The sequence below is a fragment of the Cyprinus carpio genome, chromosome A15, assembly GCF_018340385.1.
Source record: "Cyprinus carpio isolate SPL01 chromosome A15, ASM1834038v1, whole genome shotgun sequence".
Taxonomy (NCBI): Eukaryota; Metazoa; Chordata; class Actinopteri; order Cypriniformes; family Cyprinidae; genus Cyprinus; species Cyprinus carpio.
In genome coordinates, this window is record NC_056586.1 from 6,334,831 (window position 1) to 6,359,080 (window position 24,250).

At 37.4% G+C, this 24,250-nt stretch overlaps 1 protein-coding gene across 1 annotated transcript in view; it reads right to left on the reverse strand.

Annotated features, from left to right (window-relative positions):
• LOC109048478 (interferon-induced GTP-binding protein Mx1-like) overlaps window positions 1-24,250 on the reverse strand; it is a 76,992-nt gene that overhangs the window by 12,168 nt on the left and 40,574 nt on the right. Inside the window, exons 4-12 of the mRNA XM_042770868.1 lie at window positions 12,966-13,120; window positions 12,291-12,429; window positions 11,975-12,173; window positions 11,702-11,780; window positions 11,365-11,487; window positions 11,139-11,271; window positions 10,886-11,044; window positions 10,604-10,680; window positions 6,887-7,150 (exon numbers count right to left, since the gene is read on the reverse strand). Coding sequence (XP_042626802.1) covers window positions 6,887-7,150; window positions 10,604-10,680; window positions 10,886-11,044; window positions 11,139-11,271; window positions 11,365-11,487; window positions 11,702-11,780; window positions 11,975-12,173; window positions 12,291-12,429; window positions 12,966-13,120 — 1,328 coding nt within the window. The remainder of the gene's footprint in view (window positions 1-6,886; window positions 7,151-10,603; window positions 10,681-10,885; window positions 11,045-11,138; window positions 11,272-11,364; window positions 11,488-11,701; window positions 11,781-11,974; window positions 12,174-12,290; window positions 12,430-12,965; window positions 13,121-24,250) is intronic.

Sequence of the window (24,250 nt, forward strand, 5' to 3'; positions counted from 1 at the left end):
GGCGCAGCAACTACAGCAACGCCTAAAGTATCGACCTCCACTCTTAGAGAAATGGGCCGTTGGTCATCAGCTGCTTACGAACGCTATATCAGACCTAATTGTAGAGATATCATCGAAGGCCAAAAGTTAATGAGTTCTTAATGTATTGTAAGCAACACTGAATGCTTACCAGGTGGTGCTGGAAATAATAAACGTAAATCTGGCATAACTTTTGTCTCCATACTTAATTCTGCATAGCATTTCTAAATCCTTCAACCAATTATAAAAAAATTAAAAAATAAAAAAAAAAAAAATCGTATATATATATATATATATATTTTTTTTTTATATATATAAAGCGTGACAAGCCCACCTAGCCAGTAAACTTAAGTTCATGGCTCTCGGGGCAGCAGCAGTAGCACACTAGTCATGGCGAATAGATCTGCAGGGTTGGGGGGTGGATTATATGTTAAGCAGCCCAGAGCCTGCTTTGTTGGGGGGGATCTTCCTCTCTTTCTCTATCTGTGCATTTAGTCAAAGCAAGTCTACTTGCTCTGCAGCAGCAGCAGCTTAGCAGATTTAGTCCACCAAGACCAAACACCCGCTTCTAATTTTATTAATAAAGCTTTTACCATCCTTTCCAAGAGTTGTTTTACAATTGGATTAGCTGCCCTGAAACGTTGAAGAGATGTCTGAATCAACAAACATCAAGGGGATTATAAATCAGATTATCATTACGTTGTCAGAGTGGTATATGGAGCAGTGCAGGTAGGCTGTTTAACCCTCTGGAGTCGATTAACGCGTATACGCGGTTTTGGGGTATTTTCTCCTGATAACCCCGAAAAGAACTTAAATTACACCTTAAGTTTTGATCGTACAGATAAGAAGCAAATACATCAATCGAATCTGTAAAGGGTCTACTTTTTTTGTATACAGACATAATAACAACAAAACTTTGTTCACTTATAAAATAAAGATAACAAACAAGGAGTGCTGTCTGCAGCCTTTGTCTGCGCTGATCTTCATTTACAAACGCGTCAATAAAATGAACTGTAACTCAGTGAATACTCAACACAGAGACATGAGAGAGATATCTATAGAAAGCCTGACATTTCTACTTTTAAACTAAAAACAACGCAATGTCCGTTTTTCACGTCTCCCTTCATTATCTTCTAATGCGACCACGCCCCGCGCTGAACGCGCTTTTGAGATGATAATGTTTCACTGAAGCGCGCGGCTTGAATATGCCCACACAACAGAAGACAACGCAGCGAGACTGTTCTTCAAGTTTTTTTATTTTATTTTACTGTTTGCTTCGCAATAAGAGGATATTTAGATATTTATAAGAAACTGAAAAAAGCACAAATGTCAGGGCATGACAAAACTTCTCCAGGCCCCAAAAATATCCTTAGACTCCAGAGGGTTAATTTGCTAGCGGCTGGCTAGTTAATGTTAAAATATTATAAAGCGGTCATTTGCCTTGCTAGAAGTTAACATTTTACTATCTTCCTTACCCATCTTTGGATATTTGCGTTTTAACGCAAGTTCAACCATCATTTGGCCACGGAATACCAAGGCAGACTGTGCAGTATCTGTGGTGTCAAATGGGAAAACTAAGCCAGAACGCAGTAACTTCACTTACTGCAGTTTGCCTTGGTATTAGCTTGGATTTTGTAGTTACTGCAATTTTGACACTTATGTTTCTCTGAAATGGGACAAAATTGAACCAGGAGACTTTGTCATAAGACAGAACAGATGTCACAAAGCCCATTTTAGGACCTTACCTCAATTTTGACCAGATATGTAGTTATGACGCTTTGCCTTTGGACGGCAGAATAAAGCTCTTTCTGATTCTGATTCTGATACTCATATGGTCATCATCCACGGAATTCATGAATTCAGTTCATAATTCCAAAGTATAGCCTATTATTTGTACTTAAGAATTACAGTAGACTAATTATAGTGAAAACTTAAGTAAACATTTATTCTAAATAATTATTATTATTGTATTTTATTATAAATATTATTATGAATATATTTCTGTGGGGTTGGGTTTTTCCCCATGAAACTGTTATGTAAAAAAAAAAAAAAACTGATGATGTGTGTAATGAAAAATATATCTGTTTTTCTAATAGGCCTAGAATAAAATGAGTAGGCTAAAAATTTGTAGTATCACATAGGCTAAAGTAAGATTCAAATGCCGTTTTATTGGTTATGAATGAAGTCATTTCTCTTTTGTCAATAACATGCAGCGGCCGTGAAAATATATTTTTTTTTTATCTTGTAAGCCCCACTAGTATAAGACTCTGTTTGTTTGATATCTGCCTCTTTTGTACTCCTTCTAGCTCCTTTCCCCTGGCAACCCGTGACAGAAGACAGGACCCTTAAACAATAAGATGGACTGAGCTGAGGACTTCTTGCTTAACATCTAGCAGGATTTTATCTTGTAAGCCCCACTAGTATAAGACTCTGTTTGTTTGATATCTGCCTCTCTTGTACTCCTTCGAGCTCCTTTCCCCTGGCAACCCGTGACAGAAGACAGGACCCTTAAACAATAAGATGGACTGAGCTGAGGACTTCTTGCTTAACATCCAGCAGGATGGACGGCTTTGGAGCGATATGTGGAGTTTGTGGCGTTCCAGAGTGTTTTCCATCTTGTGAGCTGGAGTGATCATATGCTTAATGCGTGCTTCCGGGTGGGACTGGACAATGATAATTTGTTCTGATTCCTGTCTCCTGATGATTGTTACAGACACGTAGCAGGCTTTATTAATTTTGTTCTCAATTTAAATTGCTCAGATTTCTTTGAAGTAAACGATAACCATTTAGTCCCTATCTGGAGGCATGTTAGCACTTCAGCTCACCATAAACAACCACCTTCCAAATACCGCTCCAATAAACCCACTCCCTCCTTTCCTCCCACACTTCCTCCAGTCCTCCAAAGCTCCTCCCTAGTCCTCATCCCCCGCCAGCCACTGCTGACTCAGCTCTCTTGGATATGGCACTACCTGCAGAGTTATTGGCTCTGATCCTCACCCCAGAATCCGCTCCAGAAAGTTTTCCTTCATCTCCGCTGGTCCAGTCCAGCTCTCCATTGTCTCCCGAGTCTCCTTTGCCGCCGCTGGTCTCGCCCAGCCCTCCTTCGTCTCCTGAGTCCCCCGAGTTAGCTAACCCCTCCTCCAGAGCTCCCTCAAGTGCCTGCTCCTCCAGGACTGCCCCCCAGAAATCCTAATCTTCCCCAATAATTTTTTTTGGGGGCGGTTTTTGGCCATATACCCGTGGCCACGTTGGCTGAGCCGGCTAAGGTGATGGAGGATCCAACTTGGCCTCCTGAGTACCCTGATCCGCCATGACCTACTGAGTCCCCTGCTCTGCCATGGTAACCTGAGCTGCCAGCTCCGCCATGGCAACCTGAACTGCCTGCTCTTCCATGGTCCCCTGAGCTACCAGCTCCACCATGGCAACCTGAACTCCCTGATCCGCCATGGCTCCAGGAGCTCCCTCATCTGCCCTGGAGGCCTTCCTTGTCTCCACCTCCCCCCTCCCTGCCCTGCACCAGCCTCTAGGGTGTCCACTCTCCCTCCCAGTTGTAACTGTTATGGCGCAGGACATATTTATATCCCTGCCTTTCTTCAGTTTTTTTGTCCTGTCTCAGTCATATAAAGAAGGTGTTTTCTCTGTTTCTTCCTTGTGGATTTATTAAAGACTCTGTTTGTTTGATATCTGACTCCTTTGTACTCCTTCAAGCTTGTTTCCCCTGGCAACCCGTGACACTCTGAAGCAAGGCTACATTTGTCCCTCCACTTTTCCTGCTGCTTCCAGTTTCTTCTTCATAGCTAAAAAGGACAGAGGCTTGCAGCCTTGCACTGACTATCAGGCACTCAACAAAATAACCACTAAGTTACAACCCTAGTCATAGCTGCTTTGGAGCAATTTCGTGGAGCCCCTATCTTCACCAAGTTGGACCTCTGAAGTGCCTACAACCTCATCTGGATACGTGAGGGGGAGGAGTGGAAAAGACCACCTTCATTACGCCATCCGGGGCACTATGAGTATCTCATTATGCCATATGGCCTGATCAACGCCCCCTCTGTATTCAAGGACTTAACCCTCTGGTGTCTGAGGTGATTTTGGGGCCCTTGAGATGTTTTGACATGTCCTGACATTAGTGCTTATTTCAGCTACTTGTATCATAATACGGGCCAACATGTAATATTTTGTATTCACCACAAACTGTGCTACAATAATATGTGAGGAAGATGGGTGTATATGTTTGCATAAAAAAAAAAAAAAGATTAAGCGTGGTAAGTAACTTTTGGGGAATTTTTCTGCTCACTCATTCACAGAAAAAAAATATTGATTTAAATTTTGTAAGACATGTTTTGTGTTAGAATGGCCATATGCGAGGTAGTGACAATGACCATAAAAATTTACCATAAATATCCTGACGTCACCCCTCACCTCACTGCTGAAAGGCAGGCCCAAGTTTCTGTCCTGGACTTCTGAAGCCGATGAAGCCATGCAAGACCTGAAAACTGCCTTCAATACTGTACCACTCTTAAATCACCCAGACCCCGAGAAGCCATTCGTGGTTAAAGTCGAGGCTTCTACTACTGGAGTTTGTGCAGTCTTTTAACAGCAGCAGGATAAGCTTCTTCCATCTACATTCTTTTCCAAGAAATTATACCCGGCGAAGCAGAACGATATTGGGAATCATGAGCTCCTGGCCATTAAACTCGACATAGAAGTGTGGAGGCTATTGTTATAGGGATTTGACACCCTCTCGTTGTACCCCTGATGATGATCATTCAAATCTACAGTATTTAAGAGAAGCAATGAAATTAAACCCCACACAAGCCAAATGGGCTTTGTTCTTTACCTGTTCCCTATTCAGCATCTCTTATCATCCAGGCTCCAGAAATGCCTGATCTGATGCATTATCTCAACTTCATGCCCGCCTCTGACATCAATGAAGACCCTGAACCAGTGCTTACCTCCACTCTTTTTGTCAACCCCATCCAGTGGATTATTGATGAGCAAATCTTTGAAGCTTCCAACAGTGAACGTACTCCACCGGGGTGCCCTCCAGATCATACCTATGTTCCCAGAACTGTGTACGATCTCCAAACTTCCACGCCATCTACCATCTGGTAAACTTCTTCCTCTGCCCATCCCTGAACGCTCATTGTCACACCTAGGGGTGGATTTTATCACTGATTTACCTGCTCCTAATGGAAATACCTGCATCCTGGTTATCATTGACAGATTCTCCAAAGCCTGCCAACTGATTCCACTTAAAGGACTCTCCACAGCCATGGAGACTGTCAAAGCCAAAGTTTAATCAGGTATTTCACAATGGTAGATAATCCCAAGGACATTGTTTCCGACCATGGTCCTACAGGAAAGCTTCTTTTTCTTCTCACTTCTAGGTGTGACTCTCAGCCTGACATCCAGGTACCATCCACAATCCAATGGGCAGACAGAAAGGAAGGTGAAGGAGATCAGCCGCTTTCTTGGGACCCTCTGGTACAGTCACCAGGACTCCTTGAACCAGTATCTCGCCTGGGCCGAGTATGCCCAAAATTCTCTTCGACCACCATCAACGGATCTCACCCCATTTCAATGCACACTCAGCTTTCAACCACCATTATTCCCCTGGTCATGCAAACTCCTTAGAGGTACCATCCATCAACCACTGCTTTTGGGAGAGCGAGAGGGTGTGGAATGAGGTTTATCACCATCTTCAGCGGGCAGTGCACACACAAAAGATCTTTGCAGATACTTGGAGAAGGAACACTTCAGCACACCAACCTGGACAACTCGTGTTGGTATCCATGAGGGACATCCGTCTGCACCTACCTTGCCATAAACTAAGTTCAAAATAAATCAGTCCACTCCTGGTCATAAGGCAGGTTAACCCAGTCATGTATGAACTCAAACTCCACTCACAGTACAGAATTCACGCAGTATTCCACGTCTCTCTGTTAAAACCTCACTTTCCACCTGTGTCTGTTTCCTCTACAGAGCCTGGCCCAATTGATAAGCCGCCCCCCTTATGTCAGATCATCAATCACCCCATCTACACAGTCAAAAAGACCATGGATTCCCAATGCTGTGGTGGCCAATTGGAATATCTGGTGAACTGGGAGGATTACGGCCCAGAGGGAGGATCTTGGGTACCTCGAGATGATATCTTAAACCCTGTCCTTTCTTATGAAATTCCATCAACAACATCCACATTGTCCAGCTCCTCATTCCTGTCGTAGGCCACTGGGTCCTGGGTCCGTTGGAGCAGACTATGGAGAGGGGTTAATGTCACAGATCTGCCAGTCTCTCTCACTTCCTGCACCCAGTACTCTCTGTCACCCAAGTACTATTTGTGTCATTTCACTCACCTGTTCTCTCTCAGTCCTGCCCTGTGTACCAATAAAGTATTTTCTAGATCAATTTAACCTCTGTTCAGTGTATATTTCCTGACATTTATAAAGTGAATAAACTAGCGTTAATCAACACACTTTTTTTACATAAACCATGAAAAATCATAAAAAAACAAATTTTGCCTTTCATTTAAGTGCTCTGTTAACACATGCTTGAATTAGCAGCTTTTTGTATTCATTTTTTTTAGTAGCCACTGACTTGCATTTTATGAATCCCCCAAAACCACAAAATCAGCTAAAAAATTACTTTACTGTTCCACTGAAAAAAAAAAGTCATCTTTTTTTCAAAGGACAGGGTCAAAAAGTGAAACTTGTATATTGTAATTATTCATTACACACAGACTGATATATTTCAGATATATTTCTTGGATGGCCTAACAGCTAATTTTAATTTTAGTTGAACTAATATTTAAAATTACTATGTGTTTACAGTCACTGTCAATAAATAAATACATTTCATAGTAGCCCACCTCATGATAGAGAACCAGTCTGTCTGGTACAAGATATCTTGTATCCAACAATGCACAGCCTTTGGAATTTAAAATTGTGTCATCATCATCATAGAGGTTCTCATGACAATAGTCAATTCCAGTCTTCTGAGGGACATTAGAGGCATCGAGTTTCTGTTGTAATATCTTATCTTGAGTGAAGACCAGTTGCTCCATATCAATAAACTCCTTGATTCTTTTCTCCACTTTGGCCTCTTGTTTTGACTGAATGTCATTAATTATTTTCTGAAGATAACAGCATCATACAATGAATAATAATAATAATAATAATAATAATAATAATAATAATAATAATAATAATAATAATAATAATTAAAAAGTGTACTTAATTATACAGGTGCTGGTCATATAATTATCAAATATAATCATCAAAAAGTTGATTTATTTCACTAATTCCATTCAAAAAGTGAAACTTGTATATTGTAATTATTCATTACACACAGACTGATATATTTCAAATGTTTATTTCTTTTCATTTTGATGATTATAACTGACAACTAAGGAAAATCCCAAATTCAGTATCTCAGAAAATTAGAATATAACTTAAGACCAATACAAAGAAAGGATTTTTAGAAATCTTGTCCAACTAAAAAGTATAAAAATTAAAAGTATGAGCATGTACAGCACTCAATACTTAGTCGGGCTCCTTTTGCCTGAATTACTGCAGCAATGTGGCATGGCATGGAGTTGATCAGTCTGTGGCACTGCTCAGGTGTTATGAGAGCCCAGGTTGCTCTGATAGTGTCCTTCAGCTCTTCTGCATTGTTGGGTCTGGCATATTGCATCTTCCTCTTCAAAATACCCCACATATTTTCTATGGGGTTAAGGTCAGGCGAGTTTGCTGGCCAATTAAGAACAGGGATACGTCCTTAAACCAGGTACTGGAAGCTTTGGCACTGTGTGCAGGTGCCAAGTCCTGTTGGAAAATGAAATCTGCATCTCCATAAAGTTGGTCAGCAGCAGGCAGCATGAAGTGCTCTAAAACGTCCTGGTATACGGCTGTGTTGACCTTGGACCTCAGAAAACACAGTGGACCAACACCAGCGGATGACATGGCACCGCAAACCATCATTGACTGTGGAAACTTTACACTGGACCTCAAGAAATGTGGATTGTGTGCCTCTCTCTTCCTCCAGACTCTGGGACCCTGATATCCAAAGGACATGCAAAATTTACTTTCATCAGAGCACATGACTTTGGACTACTCAGCAGCAGTCCAGTCCTTTTTGAAGCGAGACACTTCTGACGCTGTCTGTTGTTCAAGAGTGGCTTGACACAAGGAATGCGACAGCTGAAACCCATGTCTTGCATACATCTTTGTGTAGTGGTTCTTGAAGCACTGACTCCAGCTGTAGTCCACTCTTTGTGAATCTCCCCCGAATTTTTGAATGGGTTTTGTTTCACAATCCTCTCCAGGGTGCGGTTATTCCTATTGCTTGTACACTTTTTCTATCACATCTTTTCCTTCCCTTCGCCTCTCTATTAACCCTCTGAAGTCGATTAAGGCATATATGCGTTTTGGGGTATTTTCTCCTGATAACCCCGAAAAGAACTTAAATTACACTTTCAGTTTTGATCGTACAGATAAGAGCAATACATCAATCGAATCTGTAAAGGGTCTACTTTTTTTTTGTATACAGACATAATAACAAAACTTTGTGCTCTTATAAAATAAAGATAACAAACAAGGAGTGCTGTCTGCAGCCTTTGTCTGCGCTTATCTTCATTTTCAAACTCGTCATTAAAATGAACTGTAACTCAGTGAATACTCAACACAGAGACATGAGAGAGATATCTATAGAAAGCCTGACATGTCTACTTTTAAACTAAACAAGTGCTGCCGAAAACAAATATTCTGTGATAAAGTAATCTATATGAAAACAACGCGATGTCCGTTTTTCACGTCTCCCTTCATTATCTTCTAATGTGACCACGCCCCCGCGCTGAACGCGCTTTTGAGATTCAAATGTTTCACTGAAGCGCGCGGCTTGAATACGCCCACACAACAGAAGACAACGCAGCGAGACTATTCTTCAAGTTTTTTTTTATTTTATTGTTTGCTTCGCGAGGAGAGGAATAAGACATAATTCAACCCAAAAAGATGTGATGTGGCTGAGGATTTGAGATTTGGATTTCCTCAGAAAAAAAGAATGAAGCACTTTATTCAGCAGAGATCATAAACATGAGTAAGTCTCTTATTTATTAATATACTTGTACTAGTTTTCACATAACGTGTAAACATTTTACTAGTTAGACTTTTTCCAAATACTTTTTCCAAACTATAATTCCTGACTAAATGTATAATCAAGTGAAATATTATGAAGTTTCAATAACAATATACACTACTATACCATTCAAAAGCTTGATGTAAATAATATGTACCAATAAATGTAACTGTAACAAATGTAATAAACAATGCTGTTCTTTCAATTTATCCCCCCTAAAAAACCTGAAAAAAATATTCTCAGCTCTTTTCAACATTAATAATAACAATAATAATAATGATAATAATAACAATATTTTTTTTTTTTTTTGTAGAAAATAAGATTGTTAAAATTCTGAAGGAATTGTGTGACCGGAGTAATGATGCTAAAAATTCAGTTTGAAAGTCAGCTTTGATTGTTCCTAATAAACTGTTTAACTGCACTCACAAGTGAATATTAAATTATGTTGTGGGATAATTAAATATATTCTAAATAAACTACAAACATAAAATTATATACATTTATTTTGTCCTCACATTCTTTCTTGTAACTCATCCCTCTCAGTGACACAGCTGACTGAATGGCTCATTATGCAGCTCATTATGCAGGCCTTTGTCTTCTCAGGTGTGAATTCATGATAGTTAACGCCTACTCGCATATGACTTTTACCAACAAAAAGTGTCTTAGAAAGTTTAAATCAATATATTGTTTTCTGTAAGTGAGTAAACAAGATGATTTTCACATCATTTAAAAAAAAAAAATTCTAGGCTACAAGCTTCAGTTCTCAAAAGTCCCGGAAACCAATGTTCTGTATGTGTTTTATTGCCTTATTCAAGTGATTTAACATTTTTAGTTTTTCACTAACCACGCATAACATTTTTTTTATCTCAAAAACACAATCATGTACATACATGCTGCTCACATATTATTATAGCCCAGTTTGTGGTGATTACAGTGAGATTAGACTTTAGCCATTTAGATATTTATAAGAAACTGAAAAAAGCACAAATGTCAGGGCATGACAAAACTTCTCCAGGCCCCAAAAATACCCTTAGACTCCAGAGGGTTAATGTGCTTGGACAAAGAGCTCTGTGAACAGCCCGCCTCTTTTGCAATGACCTTTTGTGTCTTGCCCTCCTTGTGCAAGGTGTCAATGGTAGTCTTTGCAGGTGTTTTGAGTTAATTAACTGATTAGAGTGTGGCACCAGGTGTCTTCAATATTGAACCTTTTCACAATATTCTAATTTTCTGAGATACTGAATTTGGGATTTTCCTTAGTTATAAACATCAAAATTAAAAGAAAGAAACATTTGAAATATATCAGTCTGTGTGTAATGAATAAATATAATATACAAGTTTCACTTTTTGAATGGAATTAGTGAAATAAATCAACTTTTTGATGATATTCTAATTATATGACCAGCACCTGTATAAGTTTCAATTATATAAGTATAAATAATAAAGTTGTACTTACAGAGACAATGTATCTCAGTGGAGGGTAACGGTCAAATGATGAATAACATATGTCTCTGAACATATTCTGAACAATCTCTGAAAATGAAATTTTATTTACATGACAAGGATGATAAAATGTAACATTTACAGTTAGAAGTCAAGATATGACTTTGATGTTTGTTTATTTTTAGTTGTCATTTTTGTGTGCTGTAACTGCTTTAGAGTTACTCTGAAGTGCACGGAAAAAGAATATTGTAAATCTGTCTGACTATACTGTATATTAAGAAAAGTACACACTTACCTCGTACATGCTTCAGTGTTGCTATAGCTGGATCTCGAAGGGCTGCCACATAATCTTTGATGACACTTTCAAATTCACAGAAGTCACTGAATGTTAGCAATTCTCTGCCCCGATGCATTTCATTGTACTTGTCTATCATTTGATATACTTTCGCTGTGACTGCATAAGTAATAACAAAAAGAGAAAGTCAGGTTTAGGGATCTTGGTACAGTTCTTCAAAAGGCACAAATGGTTTTAACATATCTTGACTTACATGATACTTCAGTGCCTCTTAGGTACATGTCCCATTTCTTAAATTCAGGACGTAGAAGTGCATAAATGTTTTTGTCTTTTGAATGTCCTGTTATACTCAGTTCATTTATTTGATCACTGAACTCCATTATTATCTATATATGAAGAAGCATAAATGGGGGGGGGGGGGGGGGCTTAATTATGTATGGAATCAATATATATGGATAGATAAGATTTATTATGACTACCTCACTGAGAAAAGGTCCCATTTTCTCTTCTTCCAGAGGTGGACACTGGTCGTAGTTTTTAAGCTCCCTTTCCACAGTGAGTAGTTTAGTATGTATCTGCTCAGTCAAGTAGGGTAATGATTTCTGTGTTTATAAGAAAATATAACTGGATATATTAACTGGTAGGTAACTATATTAAACTAACAAATGACTTACCCTTTTATTGACTTAATAAACTTTGAACACTTGTTACCTACTGAACACCAGTACAGTTTAGATGTTCTTATGAAGTTTAAATGCAGTACTTATTATAGATTGTTTACACATTAAGTAATCCCTGTCATCATTTAGTGCTTACCTTGATATGATGAACCAATTCTTTGGTCAGGTTATCTGCCAGGCATTGGATAGATGCTTTTCCATCATTCAGTAGGGAGCTGTCAATAATATATATAAAAATAATATATATATATATATATATATATATATATATATATATATATATATATATATATATATATATATATATATATATATATATATATTATTATATTAACAAAGAGTGAAAAATTTAAGGGGGTCTGAATACTTTCTGTACCCACTGTATATTGATTATAGATGCGGTAATTACCTGAAATAACTGTGGTTTCTAAAGAATTGCATTTCCATCTCCATGGCTTTAGAAAGAGGGATTTTGTTATTGATGTCACTCTGACCACGACACTTCACAATAATATAACCCTTGCTGGGAGGAATGACTTTGCCCTGAACAATGTTTAAAACATCAATCTCAGCTCCTCTGTCAGTGAGGTCTGGCTTTGTGAGAATTGCTAAACCATGTATTCAGCAAAAAATAAATAAAGGTTAGGATAAGCATGAATCATAATTTTGAAATATGAAATATGTTTTAAAGAAAAATTGTATAGAAATACAATAACTTGGCAAACCAAGAGTTCTGTATCCCTCGGGGTCTACATCATGTGCCATTCTTAGTGCTTCTGTTGTTGCTACATCTACATTGCAGGGCACAACAACTAAAATGATGGTTTCGCTTTTGGCAATATATTTTAGTATCAAGCTTTTGACCTAAAAATAAAAGATAAAATGTCCCTTGTTTAAAGTGGTTAGAGTCTTAGCCACCATGAAACACCATAGGACCCATTAAATAAATAAATAAATAAATAAATAAATAAATAAATAAATAGCAATAATTATAATAATAATAATAAAATACATATTACGATTAAGCAAATTGGTGGCAAATTTGGACAATTCTGTATATTTTTGTTCAAATCACTGAAGTTTAAATCAGAAATGTAACAAGACTTCAACAATATCTGGAACAATGAGATCTGGATGGAATGGTTGACAAATAACCAAAATAAGCAAGTATTACATTATGATAAAACAAACAAACAAACAACAACAACAACAACAAAAAAACTTTGTAAAAACAAGTGTTCATTGGATGCACTTATTTGAAACTGAATGCAGTGTGTCAAAACTTATATTTTTAATAGGTTTACAGCTTAAGGTCTGTTCACACAAATGTTTAAATTTGACTTACATGATGTCAAGCAGCCGTTTATTAATTTTTTTATGTAAACACCATATATGCTCACCTGATCTCCAATATCCTCAGGTTGATCATGCACAGGTACAGGGGATATACCAGGTAAATCGATCAGAGTGAGATCACACACATCAGGAGATAAAATTTCCAAAGTGATGAGTTCATCAGAGAGTCCAACTGCATTTCCGGCAAGCTTGTTTTGAGCTGTTGAATACACATTCATAAGTTTGCAGACACAAACAAGACTAGTTTTGGTTTTTCAAGTGGCATTGGTGAATTTGACCCAGAAAATCCACCTCAGGACACAGAGATGTGCAGTATTTACACCTTGTTATAATCTTTCTAAAATTACACTCATCAGGACATCATTAGGGGCCAAGCACCTAAGGTGCTTAGGCACCTAATGTATCCATTGGTGTTCTTCTTCTTCTTCTTCTTTCACACTTGAGTCTATAGTAGGCCATAGAACTGCTTGCAGGAAAGTTGTGAAATTTGGCACACTGATAGGTGTGATAGGACAGTGTCAACATTAACCATAGCAAATTTGAAGTCTCTAACTCAAACTCTCTAGCGCCAACACTTGTCCAAAATTTTACTCATATTTATGGGAATAACTTTTGAACCGTAAGCCACAGAAGCAAAATTCCTTTTTTCTTTGAATCTGAATTTTCAATTGTTTCAAAAAACCTACTTTTTCAAACTTCTCCTAGGCCGTGGCACCAATTTTTACGAAAATTTAAACAGATAATCTTCAAACCATGCTGGCACAAAGTTATGGAATTTGCCGAAAAAGCATGCAAAAGTGGATGTGAGGCTATATCTCCACAACAGGATGGTGTACTGAGACAAATCATTGTGTGTGTTATAACAAGCATGACCTGTGACTACCTGCAGTGTTTCGGCGCAGTTCCCCCTAGTGGTCAGAAGATATGAAAAATGCATATTTTTGCTTATAACTTCTGAATGGTTTGACCAAAAATCACTTTAGATTGGGTGCATCATGCTGAGTTGAATGATAATCAGTTTTTCCATGCCAGCCATTTTGGGTGTCGGCCATTTTGAATTTTGCACTAAAATGCCATATTTTACAAACGCATTGACGTATTGTTACGAAACTTGGTATGGGCCATCAACACGATGCCCTGAGTGAGCCAAAGAAGTTTTGAGCCAGCATCACCTAATGGTAAAATCAAATATTCACATGCTTATAACTTTGGGTGTGGTTGACTTATTTTCACGCAAGTTCTCCTTGCGTGAAAATAACTGAATCCTGAACCCTGAATCCTTACCAAACATGTCATATTTTGCCTTATGGTTTGTGCAATGTTGCATTTTAGCACTTAAAAAACATTTGCCAGTATCTTAGAAACCGTTACTCCGATTGATACAAAACCACCATAGGTGGCTCAAATTCAAAAACATAGCATACCGGCTATATGTTAATGCCCAATTGCCAAAATTTTGATAGTAAGTGGCAACAAAAAAAAAAAAAAATCAGCAATCAGTCATTTTTTCTCCTCATTAATAAAAACTCCAAAACAAAATGAGATATTTTCACCAAATTTGACACACATATGTATGGGCACACTCTTAGGACACATAAATAATTTGGTGGGATTGTGCCTCTTGGTGGCTATATAATTGAACAAAACATGAAACTGCTATTAATTACAGTAGGTGCCCAAACAGAACATGCTTTTTACTGCTGTGGGTGTCGCCACCGCGTCTGCAAAATGCATTTGCAACTTTTGACCACTTTGACCACAAGTTATCAAGCGAATGCTTCAAAATGGATTTTCACAAATAGCCATCAGCTTTGCCTCGCCAATGTTACATTTGATGCTGCAGTTGGAAGAAAATAAAAGAAAAAGGCCTAGATAGGCCTAGATAAAATATTTAATATTCACCAGTGCAAATTAAATACTTATGATGTTATGTGCATTTCTCATTTAGATCAAATTTAAGCAGGATAAATGGTAAGTCTATGAGCCTGTGCTTATATTTACACTAAGCAAGTATTACACCATATTTTAGATTTTAAACATTCAACAGGTGTGCAGCATTATTTATATAATATCGTGTTATATTATCTTAAAGAAATGGTGGTTTACTTTGCATCGGAGCATTAAAAGTGGTAGCCTATTTCAGGCTAGGCTACATACATGGATTCTAAATGCCAATATTCTTACATTACTTAATATTTGTCACAAAAACAAATTAGAAAAAAAGAGAAAAAATAATATACAAATAATATAAAAATAACATAATTTTATATAATTAGGTTAATAATTATGTTAATTACAACATAAAAAGATATATATATATATATATATATATATATATATATATATATATATATATATATATATATATATATATATATATATACGTGGACTTATAAAAATTTTTATGCTGCAAATAATAATTTGAAACTCATTTGATACTGACCTATGACAGACATCCTATGACATGACATTCATCTGAACTTACACAATCTCATGGATGTAACAGTAAAACAGTTCAGCTCACAGATGAAGACTAAGCTGTATTGCAGGCAAAAATATTTTACAAATGCTTATAGATCAATAAAATCATTAAAAATGCTTTTTCACAGAGTGCATAATAATTAGGCACATTGATACTCTGATTATATATATATTTTTTCCAAGCACATTTTACCAAATCCAAATCACATCAATCTTAATAACTACTATACATTTGGTATTTAATCATTTATGAGTGGTATATAATTGTCCTTGATGGCTGGTAGTGAAAAACTCCTTATATTCAGGAGTGCTGAATTATTAGGCATGTTTTCTTTTACTGATAAAATGATCCTCACTTAATTAGAATAACATTAAAAACTATATTGAAATACAATATATTAATAACAATTCAATAAACACCTTTATAAAAATATAACTTCCAAAATCTGGCAAAAGGACCAGCACCACATCCTCTTGTACCACTGTTTAAAGAATTTATCTTCCAGAACAGGGGTCAGGAGCCTATGGCTCGCGAGCCGCACCTGGCTCTTTGACAAAAATCATGTGGCTCACCAGATGTCTCACCCTTTACCAACAAATGATCCTTTACAAAAAAAAAAAAAAATACATCACTAGAGATCAGCGATTAATTTGTTGCAGAGCCTACATAAGCTGATTAAAGGTTTAATATATGTATATATATATATATATATATATATAAATATATATATATATTTTTTTTTTTTTTTTTTTTTTCTGATAAACTCAAGCTGCTATGTAGTTTGTTTGTTTGTAGTAAGAACTGTTTGTAGAAATCAAACCACTGACTTGTCTATGGTAACATAGAGCTGATGAACTCAAATTGCTACGTAGCTTGTTAGTTTGTGGTAATAGCGAAGAAAGGAAGAAAAAAAAAGAAGGTTTTTTTGACCCGCAGAAAAAAGTGTAAAATTATGTAAAAAAGTGACAGGCCTGAAAACATATACTTTGTGCCAAGAGCCAGTATGAAACATTTTGCCGGTTACTTTCGCTTTTTCCGTGCAGCTTTCAGCGGACGGGACTGTTAGTATTAATAAATGAACATGAATGAATGAGACAGTAAAGAGCGGGACATGCGTGATATTAAAAACAGACAGAATTAATTAAACTCAGAGCCGCGAAACAGAACTCAATCCGCTTCTGACTGGATGTTGTCTGCGTGTGAGGTCCGAGTGGAACACTTCTTGACTTTCTTCTTGTCTTCGGTGGCTTGCCTAAAATGGCCAAAACGTGGAGTGTCAAAATGCCTGCACTTGGTGTGTATTCACATAAATACGGTCCACATGCACCGTGGATTATTCTTCACTCACTCAGCCTCTCTCTCTCTTCTCTTCAGAGTTCTCTCTCTCTCTCTCTCTCTCTCTCTCTCTCTCTCTGTGTGTGTGTGTGTGTGATAGAGAGAGATAACTCTGAAGAGAATTCATCCCCCTGTAAATCAACCTCAAATCAAGTAAAAGCCTTGCACAATTTATGATGGTTAGGCTCTTTTGGAAAAATGCATTAACCAAAAATAAAAATTTGGCTCTTTGGTCAAAAAAGGTTCCCGACCCCTGTTTCAGAATCTGGCAGTAATTTTGGGGAGCTCATTTTTATTCCATCTTCTATCCTGAAAAGTATTGCAGAATTGACTAAAAAATTATCTTCACATGAATTCTTACTTCCTTTGTAGTTAACTTGTGTTAAGTTTTGAATATTTATCATGGGGATTTAATAATTTTTGACTTTTCAGTCTGACTTAAAACTATTTTTTGGCTCATTTCATCTGTAAAAGAAAACTGCCTAATAACTCTGCATACCTGAATATAAGGAGTTTTTCTCTTCCAGCCTTCATGGACAATTATATATCACTCATAAATGATTAAATACAAAATGTATGGTAGTTATTAAGATTGATGTCTTTTGGAATGGGTAAAACATTCTATAAAAATACAAAATAAATAAACAAACATTAAAAATAAATAAACACATAATTAACAATTTATAATAAGGTCTCATTTGTTAACATTAGTAAATGCATTAAGTAACATGAACAATATATTTTCACAGAATTTATAAATTTTTGTTGATGTTAGTTCACAGTGCATTAATGTTAACAGATAAAACTTTTTTTTTTTGGTAAAGACATGCTTTATAATTATTGTTCATGTTAATTAATATAGTTAATGTTAATAACTGAAACCTTATTAAAAAGTGTTACTTAAGTTTTATATATTGTTCTGTGTGTGTGTGTTTCACAGTCTTGATGGTTTGGATTAACCCTTTAATTGCCGAATCCTTTAAAACCAGACTGCCAGAGAGTTACTGTAAATGCATGTGCCCGGTGGGAACAGTTTTCCTGATGCCACCGGGGTGGCGTTTGCACTGATGGCTTGAGCCCGCCATCGCTGCTTGCAGCTATATTTATTGTTATTTTTCTTCAAGGTTTTTGGGGCTTTTGGGGCCCTTAACATGCTCAAAAACTCTTGAAAATTGGCACACACCTTGGAATCTGCGGCCATTAGGACGCCGCGGAGACTGGGACCCGGGCATTGCACAGGGGCTCTACAGCGCCCCCGGAACACAGTGGGAAAACTTGATGTATAGCTTACACATACTTGCATGTATTCATATGAAACTCTGTCAGAGGTGGGTAGAGTACCCAAAAACTGTACTCAAGTAAAAGTAAAAGTACTTATAGAAACATTTACTCAAGTAAAAGTAAAAGTAATAGTCTGAAAAGTTACTTGAGTAAGAGTAAAAAAGTATTGAACAAAAAAAACTACTCAAGTAGTTAGTTACTAGTTACTTTGGATTATATACTGTATATCTATAGTCTATTTTTATTTAGATATACTGTATAGATACAATTTATGTAATATATGTGTGTGTGTGTGTGTGTGTGTGTGTATACAGTGGGTACGGAAAGTATTCAGACCCCCGTAAATTTTTCACTCTTTGTTATATTGCAGCCATTTGCTAAAATCATTTAAGTTCATTTTTCCTCATTAATGTACACAAAGCACCCCATATTGACAGAACACAGAATTGTTGACATTTTTGCACATTTATTAAAAAAGAAAAACTGAAATATCACATGGTCCTAAGTATTCAGACCCTTTACTCAGTATTTAGTAGAAGCACCCTTTTGATCTAATACAGCCATGAGTCTTTTTGGGAAAGATGCAACAAGTTTTTCACACCTGGATTTGGGGATCCTCTGCCATTCCTCCTTGCAGATCCTCTCCAGTTCTGTCAGGTTATGATGCTCAATTGGGTTTATGTCAGGGCTCTGGCTGGGCCATTCAAGAACAGTCACTGAGTTGTTGTGAAGCCACTCCTCCGTTATTTTAGCTGTGTGCTTAGGGTCATTGTCTTGTTGGAAGGTGAACCTTCGGCCCAGTCTGAGGTCCTGAGCACTCTGGAGAAGGTTTTCATCCAGGATATCCCTGTACTTGGCCGCATTCATTTTCCCTCAATTGCAACCAGTCATCCTGTCCCTCCAGCTGAAAAACACCCCCACAGCATGATGCTGCCACCACCATGCTTCACTGTTGGGACTGTATTGGACAGGTGATGAGCAGTGCCTGGTTTTCTCCACACATACCGCTTAGAATTAAGCCCAAAAAGTTCTATCTTGGTCTCATCAGACCAGAGAATCTTACTTTTCTGTTTTTTAGCAATCTCCATGCGGGCTTTCATGTGTCTTGCACTGAGGAGAGGCTTCCGTCGTGCCACTCCGCCATAAAGCCCCGACTGGTGGAGGGCTGCAGCGATGGTTGACATTCTACAAATTTCTCCCATCTCCCGACTGCATCTCTGGAGCTCAGCCACAGTGATCTTTGGGTTCTTCTTTACCTCTCTCACCAAGGCTCTTCTCCCTCGATAGTTCAGTTTGGCTGGACAGCCAGCTCTAGGAAGGGTTCTGGTCGTCCCAAACGTCTTCCATTAAAGGATCATGGAGGCCACTGTGCTCTAAGGAACCTTAAGTGCAGCTGAAATTTTGTTGTAACCTTGGCCAGATCTGTGCCTTGTCACAATTCTGTCTCTGAGCTCTTCAGGCAGTTCCTTTGACCTCATGATTCTCATTTGGTCTGACATGCACTGTGTGGCTTTCCTAATCAAGTCCAATCAGTATAATCAAACAGAGCTGGACTCAAATGAAGATGTAGAACAATCTCAAGGATGATCAGAAGAAATGGACAGCAGTTAAATATATGAGTGTCACAGCAAAGGGTCTGAATACTTAGGACCATGTGATATTTCAGTTTTTCTTTTTTAATAAATCTGCAAAAATGTCAACAATTCTGTGTTTTTCTGTCAATATGGGGTGCTGTGTGTAAATAAATGAGGGAAAAAATGAACTTAAATGATTTTAGCAAATGGCTGCAATATAACAAAGAGTGAAAAATTTAAGGGAGTCTGAATACTTTCCGTACCCACTGTATATACAGGTCCTTCTCAAAAAATTAGCATATTGTGAAAAAGTTCATTATTTTCCATAATGTAATTATAAAAATTAAACTTTCATATATTTTAGATTCATTGCACACCAACTGAAATATTTCAGGTCTTTTATTGTTTTAATACTGATGATTTTGGCATACAGCTCATGAAAACCCAAAATTCCTATCTCAAAAAATTAGCATATCATGAAAAGGTTCTCTAAACGAGCTATTAACCTAATCATCTGAATCAACCAATTAACTCTAAATACCTGCAAAAGATTCCTGAGGCTTTTAAAAACTCCCAGCCTGGTTCATTACTCAAAACCGCAATCATGGGTAAGACTGCCGACCTGACTGCTGTCCAGAAGGCCATCATTGACACCCTCAAGCAAGAGGGTAAGACACAGAAAGAAATTTCTGAACGAATAGGCTGTTCCCAGAGTGCTGTATCAAGGCACCTCAGTGGCAAGCCTGTGGGAAGGAAAAAGTGTGGCAAAAAACGCTGCACAACGAGAAGAGGTGACCGGACCCTGAGGAAGATTGTGGAGAAGGACCGATTCCAGACCTTGGGGGACCTGCGGAAGCAGTGGACTGAGTCTGGAGTAGAAACATCCAGAGCCACCGTGCACAGGCGTGTGCTTTTGAACCAGAAACAGCGGCAGAAGAGCCTGACCTGGGCTACAGAGAAGCAGCACTGGACTGTTGCTCAGTGGTCCAAAGTACTTTTTTTTCGGATGAAAGCAAATTTTGCATGTCATTCGGAAATCAAGGTGCCAGAGTCTGGAGGAAGACTGGGGAGAAGGAAATGCCAAAATGCCTGAAGTCCAGTGTCAAGTACCCACAGTCAGTGATGGTCTGGGGTGCCATGTCAGCTGCTGGTGTTGGTCCACTGTGTTTTATCAAGGGCAGGGGTCAAATGCAGCTAGCTATCAGGAGATTTTGGAGCACTTCATGCTTTCATCTGCTGAAAAGCTTTATGGAGATGAAGATTTCGTTTTTCAGCATGACCTGGCACCTGCTCACAGTGCCAAAACCACTGGTAAATGGTTTACTGACCATGGTATTACTGTGCTCAATTGGCCTGCCAACTCTCCTGACCTGAACCCCATAGAGAATCTGTGGGATATTGTGAAGAGAAAGTTGAGAGACGCAAGACCCAACACTCTGGATGAGCTTAAGGCCGCTATCGAAGCATCCTGGGCCTCCATAACACCTCAGCAGTGCCACAGGCTGATTGCCTCCATGCCACGCCGCATTGAAGCAGTCATTTCTGCAAAAGGATTCCCGACCAAGTATTGAGTGCATAACTGAACATAATTATTTGAAGGTTGACTTTTTTTTTGTATTAAAAACACTTTTCTTTTATTGGTCGGATGAAATATGCTAATTTTTTGAGATTTTTGGGTTTTCATGAGCTGTATGCCAAAATCATCAGTATTAAAACAATAAAAGACCTGAAATATTTCAGTTGGTGTGCAATGAATCTAAAATATATGAAAGTTTAATTTTTATCATTACATTATGGAAAATAATGAACTTTTTCACAATATGCTAATTTTTTGAGAAGGACCTGTATATATATATATATATATATATATATATATATATATATATATATATATATATATATATATATATATATATATATATAAAATTTTATTATTTTTTCATCAGCCTTTATGCCAGTCTTCAGTGAGAAATCATTCCAATATGTTGATTTACTATCAATGATGTTCTTTTTAGCTTTCTATTCATCAAACAATCCTAAACCAACTGTCACAGGTTCCAAAAAATATTAAGCATCAAAACTGTTTCCAGCGCTGGTAATAAATCATTATATTAGAATGATGTCTGAAGGATCATATGTAGCATCTGCTTATGACCGGAGTAAGAGCTGATGAAAATTCTGATTTGCATCACTGAATTAAATAATATTTTAAAGTATATTAATTATGTATTATATATGCATAAATAACCTCTGACATGAAGAAGAGTGAAAACTCCTCACATGACGGCTAAGTTGCCGAACATCTGAACATAACGAACCAAATGCACATTGACGGATCTTCTTCCATCTATTCTGCAAAATGTAAACAAATGTATATTTCTGCAAGTTTAAATATTGTGGATATATCAATATTAATTGTGTCTAGGCGAAGGCATTCCTCCTGGAACAGAGCTAATGCGGGTTTGGAGGGTATTCATTTCATACTCTGTGACAGCTTATTTAATGTAAAAATTATACATTGTATTTAATTTATTAATTACACGTACAATGAACTGGTAATGTCATAGTGGTATTGTGTACTGTAATTGAATGATGCCTATAACTCGTTACTACCCACCTCTGAACTCTGTACACATATAGATCTCAATGAGCCGAACAACTTTCGTGCTCTTTGTCATAGGCTCCGCCCAACAGGAAGTTGGCTATTTAGGGCTGTTTAAAAAGCACATGCTCTGGAATTTGATATACTTGTCGTAGGTTTTTTACCAGATTGCCACCAAACTTGGTCAACATGATCTCAAGACATTGGGGATACAAAATTATGAGCAGATTTTTGATATTTTAAATGGTTTGGCTGTGGGGAGGCATTGAAATTATGGCGAGAAATGAGAAACAGGAAATGTCTAATAACATCCAAATACATTGCCTGATTGTGATTAAACTTCATCGGTTTGTTCGATGTATGATGTCGATCGCATAGATCTGTTTCTGGTGTGTAAATACATAGTATAATTCTTCTCTGAGGATCATAAAAAGCGCTATGCATTAATTCACAGCTATTGTTTCATTTTGAATTTTTTTATTTTTACCAAAAAAAAACTGTTGAGGGAATATTAAAATCAAATTAAAATAGCTGACTTCCTGTTGGTTGTAGCTGATGACTGTGAATTAGAAAGTTGTCCGTCTTGATAAGAAAAATGTAGATACTGAGTTTGGTTTCTGTAGCTAAAACTAACCCCTCAAGTTTTTACAAATGGTGGCGCTATAGAGTGCCTCCTGCCCGCCCTTTTATGAGCTTTTGCCAGTGTCTATCTCATTAATACTGATATCTTTTTTGAGTTTCATGAAATTCTGATGTTATCTGCTTCAAAATACTGTTGCCATGGCAACAGTATTTTAGATATCAATATCCCCTCAACAGTTTTACATCGGCCGTGTTTTGTCATTATTCTGATGAAGTTTGAAGCAAATCGAGTAAAAATAAGGTGCTGAATTAAAAGCATTTTGAAAATGACACTTCCTGCTGCCAGTTGGTGGCGCTATAACCTTGACTCTTCATAATCACATCTATGCGATCGACATCATACATCGAACAAACCGATGAAGTTTGATCACAATCAGGCAATGTATTTGGATGTTATTAGACATATATAAAAACTGTACTTTTACTTAGTTACTGTGGGCGACGCTCCTCTCGTTACTTTATCTTAATGCAATACATGTTATAAATGCTTCAGTTTATTCCAAACGCACTGTCTACTTTTCTCTTGGCAATGAGCGATGCAAATTCACGAATGATTGATTCTTTTGAGTCAGTTCTGTTCAAAAGCATGATCAAACCAGATGGCAAACCAGTGAATTGGTTCGCGAATCAGTTTGAATGATTCGTTCAGTTCCCTGCCGCAAGTGCTAATCCATCTGAAGCGGTTCACTCAGAGTTGTAACAGAAAGTTTAAGAACATCAAGGGCGTTGAAGACGTGGCTTTGGATCTACAGTCAATTCAAAGCAAATCTGCAAAGGCTATTGTTTGCTAGCGATGAAGATCTTTATTAGATGAACACAGTGTGTGCTGTCTATGGTTCAACAGGTATAACTTAGATAGGCATCAATTGATTACAGTACACGATACTACTATGACATTACCAGTTTGTTGTACGTGTAATTTATACATTAAATACAATGTATAATTTTACATTAAATGAGCTGTCACAGACTATGAAATGAATACCCTCCAAATCCATGTTAGCTCTGTTCCAGAAGGGAATGCCTTCACCTAGAAACAATTAATATTGACATTTCCACAATATTTACGCTTGCAGAAATATACATTTGTTTACATTTTGCAGAACAGATGGAAGAAGATCTGTCAATGTGCATTTGGTCCGTTGTGTTCAGATGTTCGGTAACTTAGCTGTCAAATCAGAATTTTCATCAGCTGTTACTCCAGTTTTCAGAGTTATATGATCATTCAGAGATTATTCTAATATATTGATTTATTACCAGTGCTGGAAACAGTTTTGATGCTTAATATTTTTTGGAACTTGTGACAGTTTGTTTAGAATTCTTTGATGAATAGAAAGCTAAAAAGAACATCATTGATAGTAAATCAACATATTTGAATAATTTCTGAAAGGTTATGTGACACTGAAGACTGGC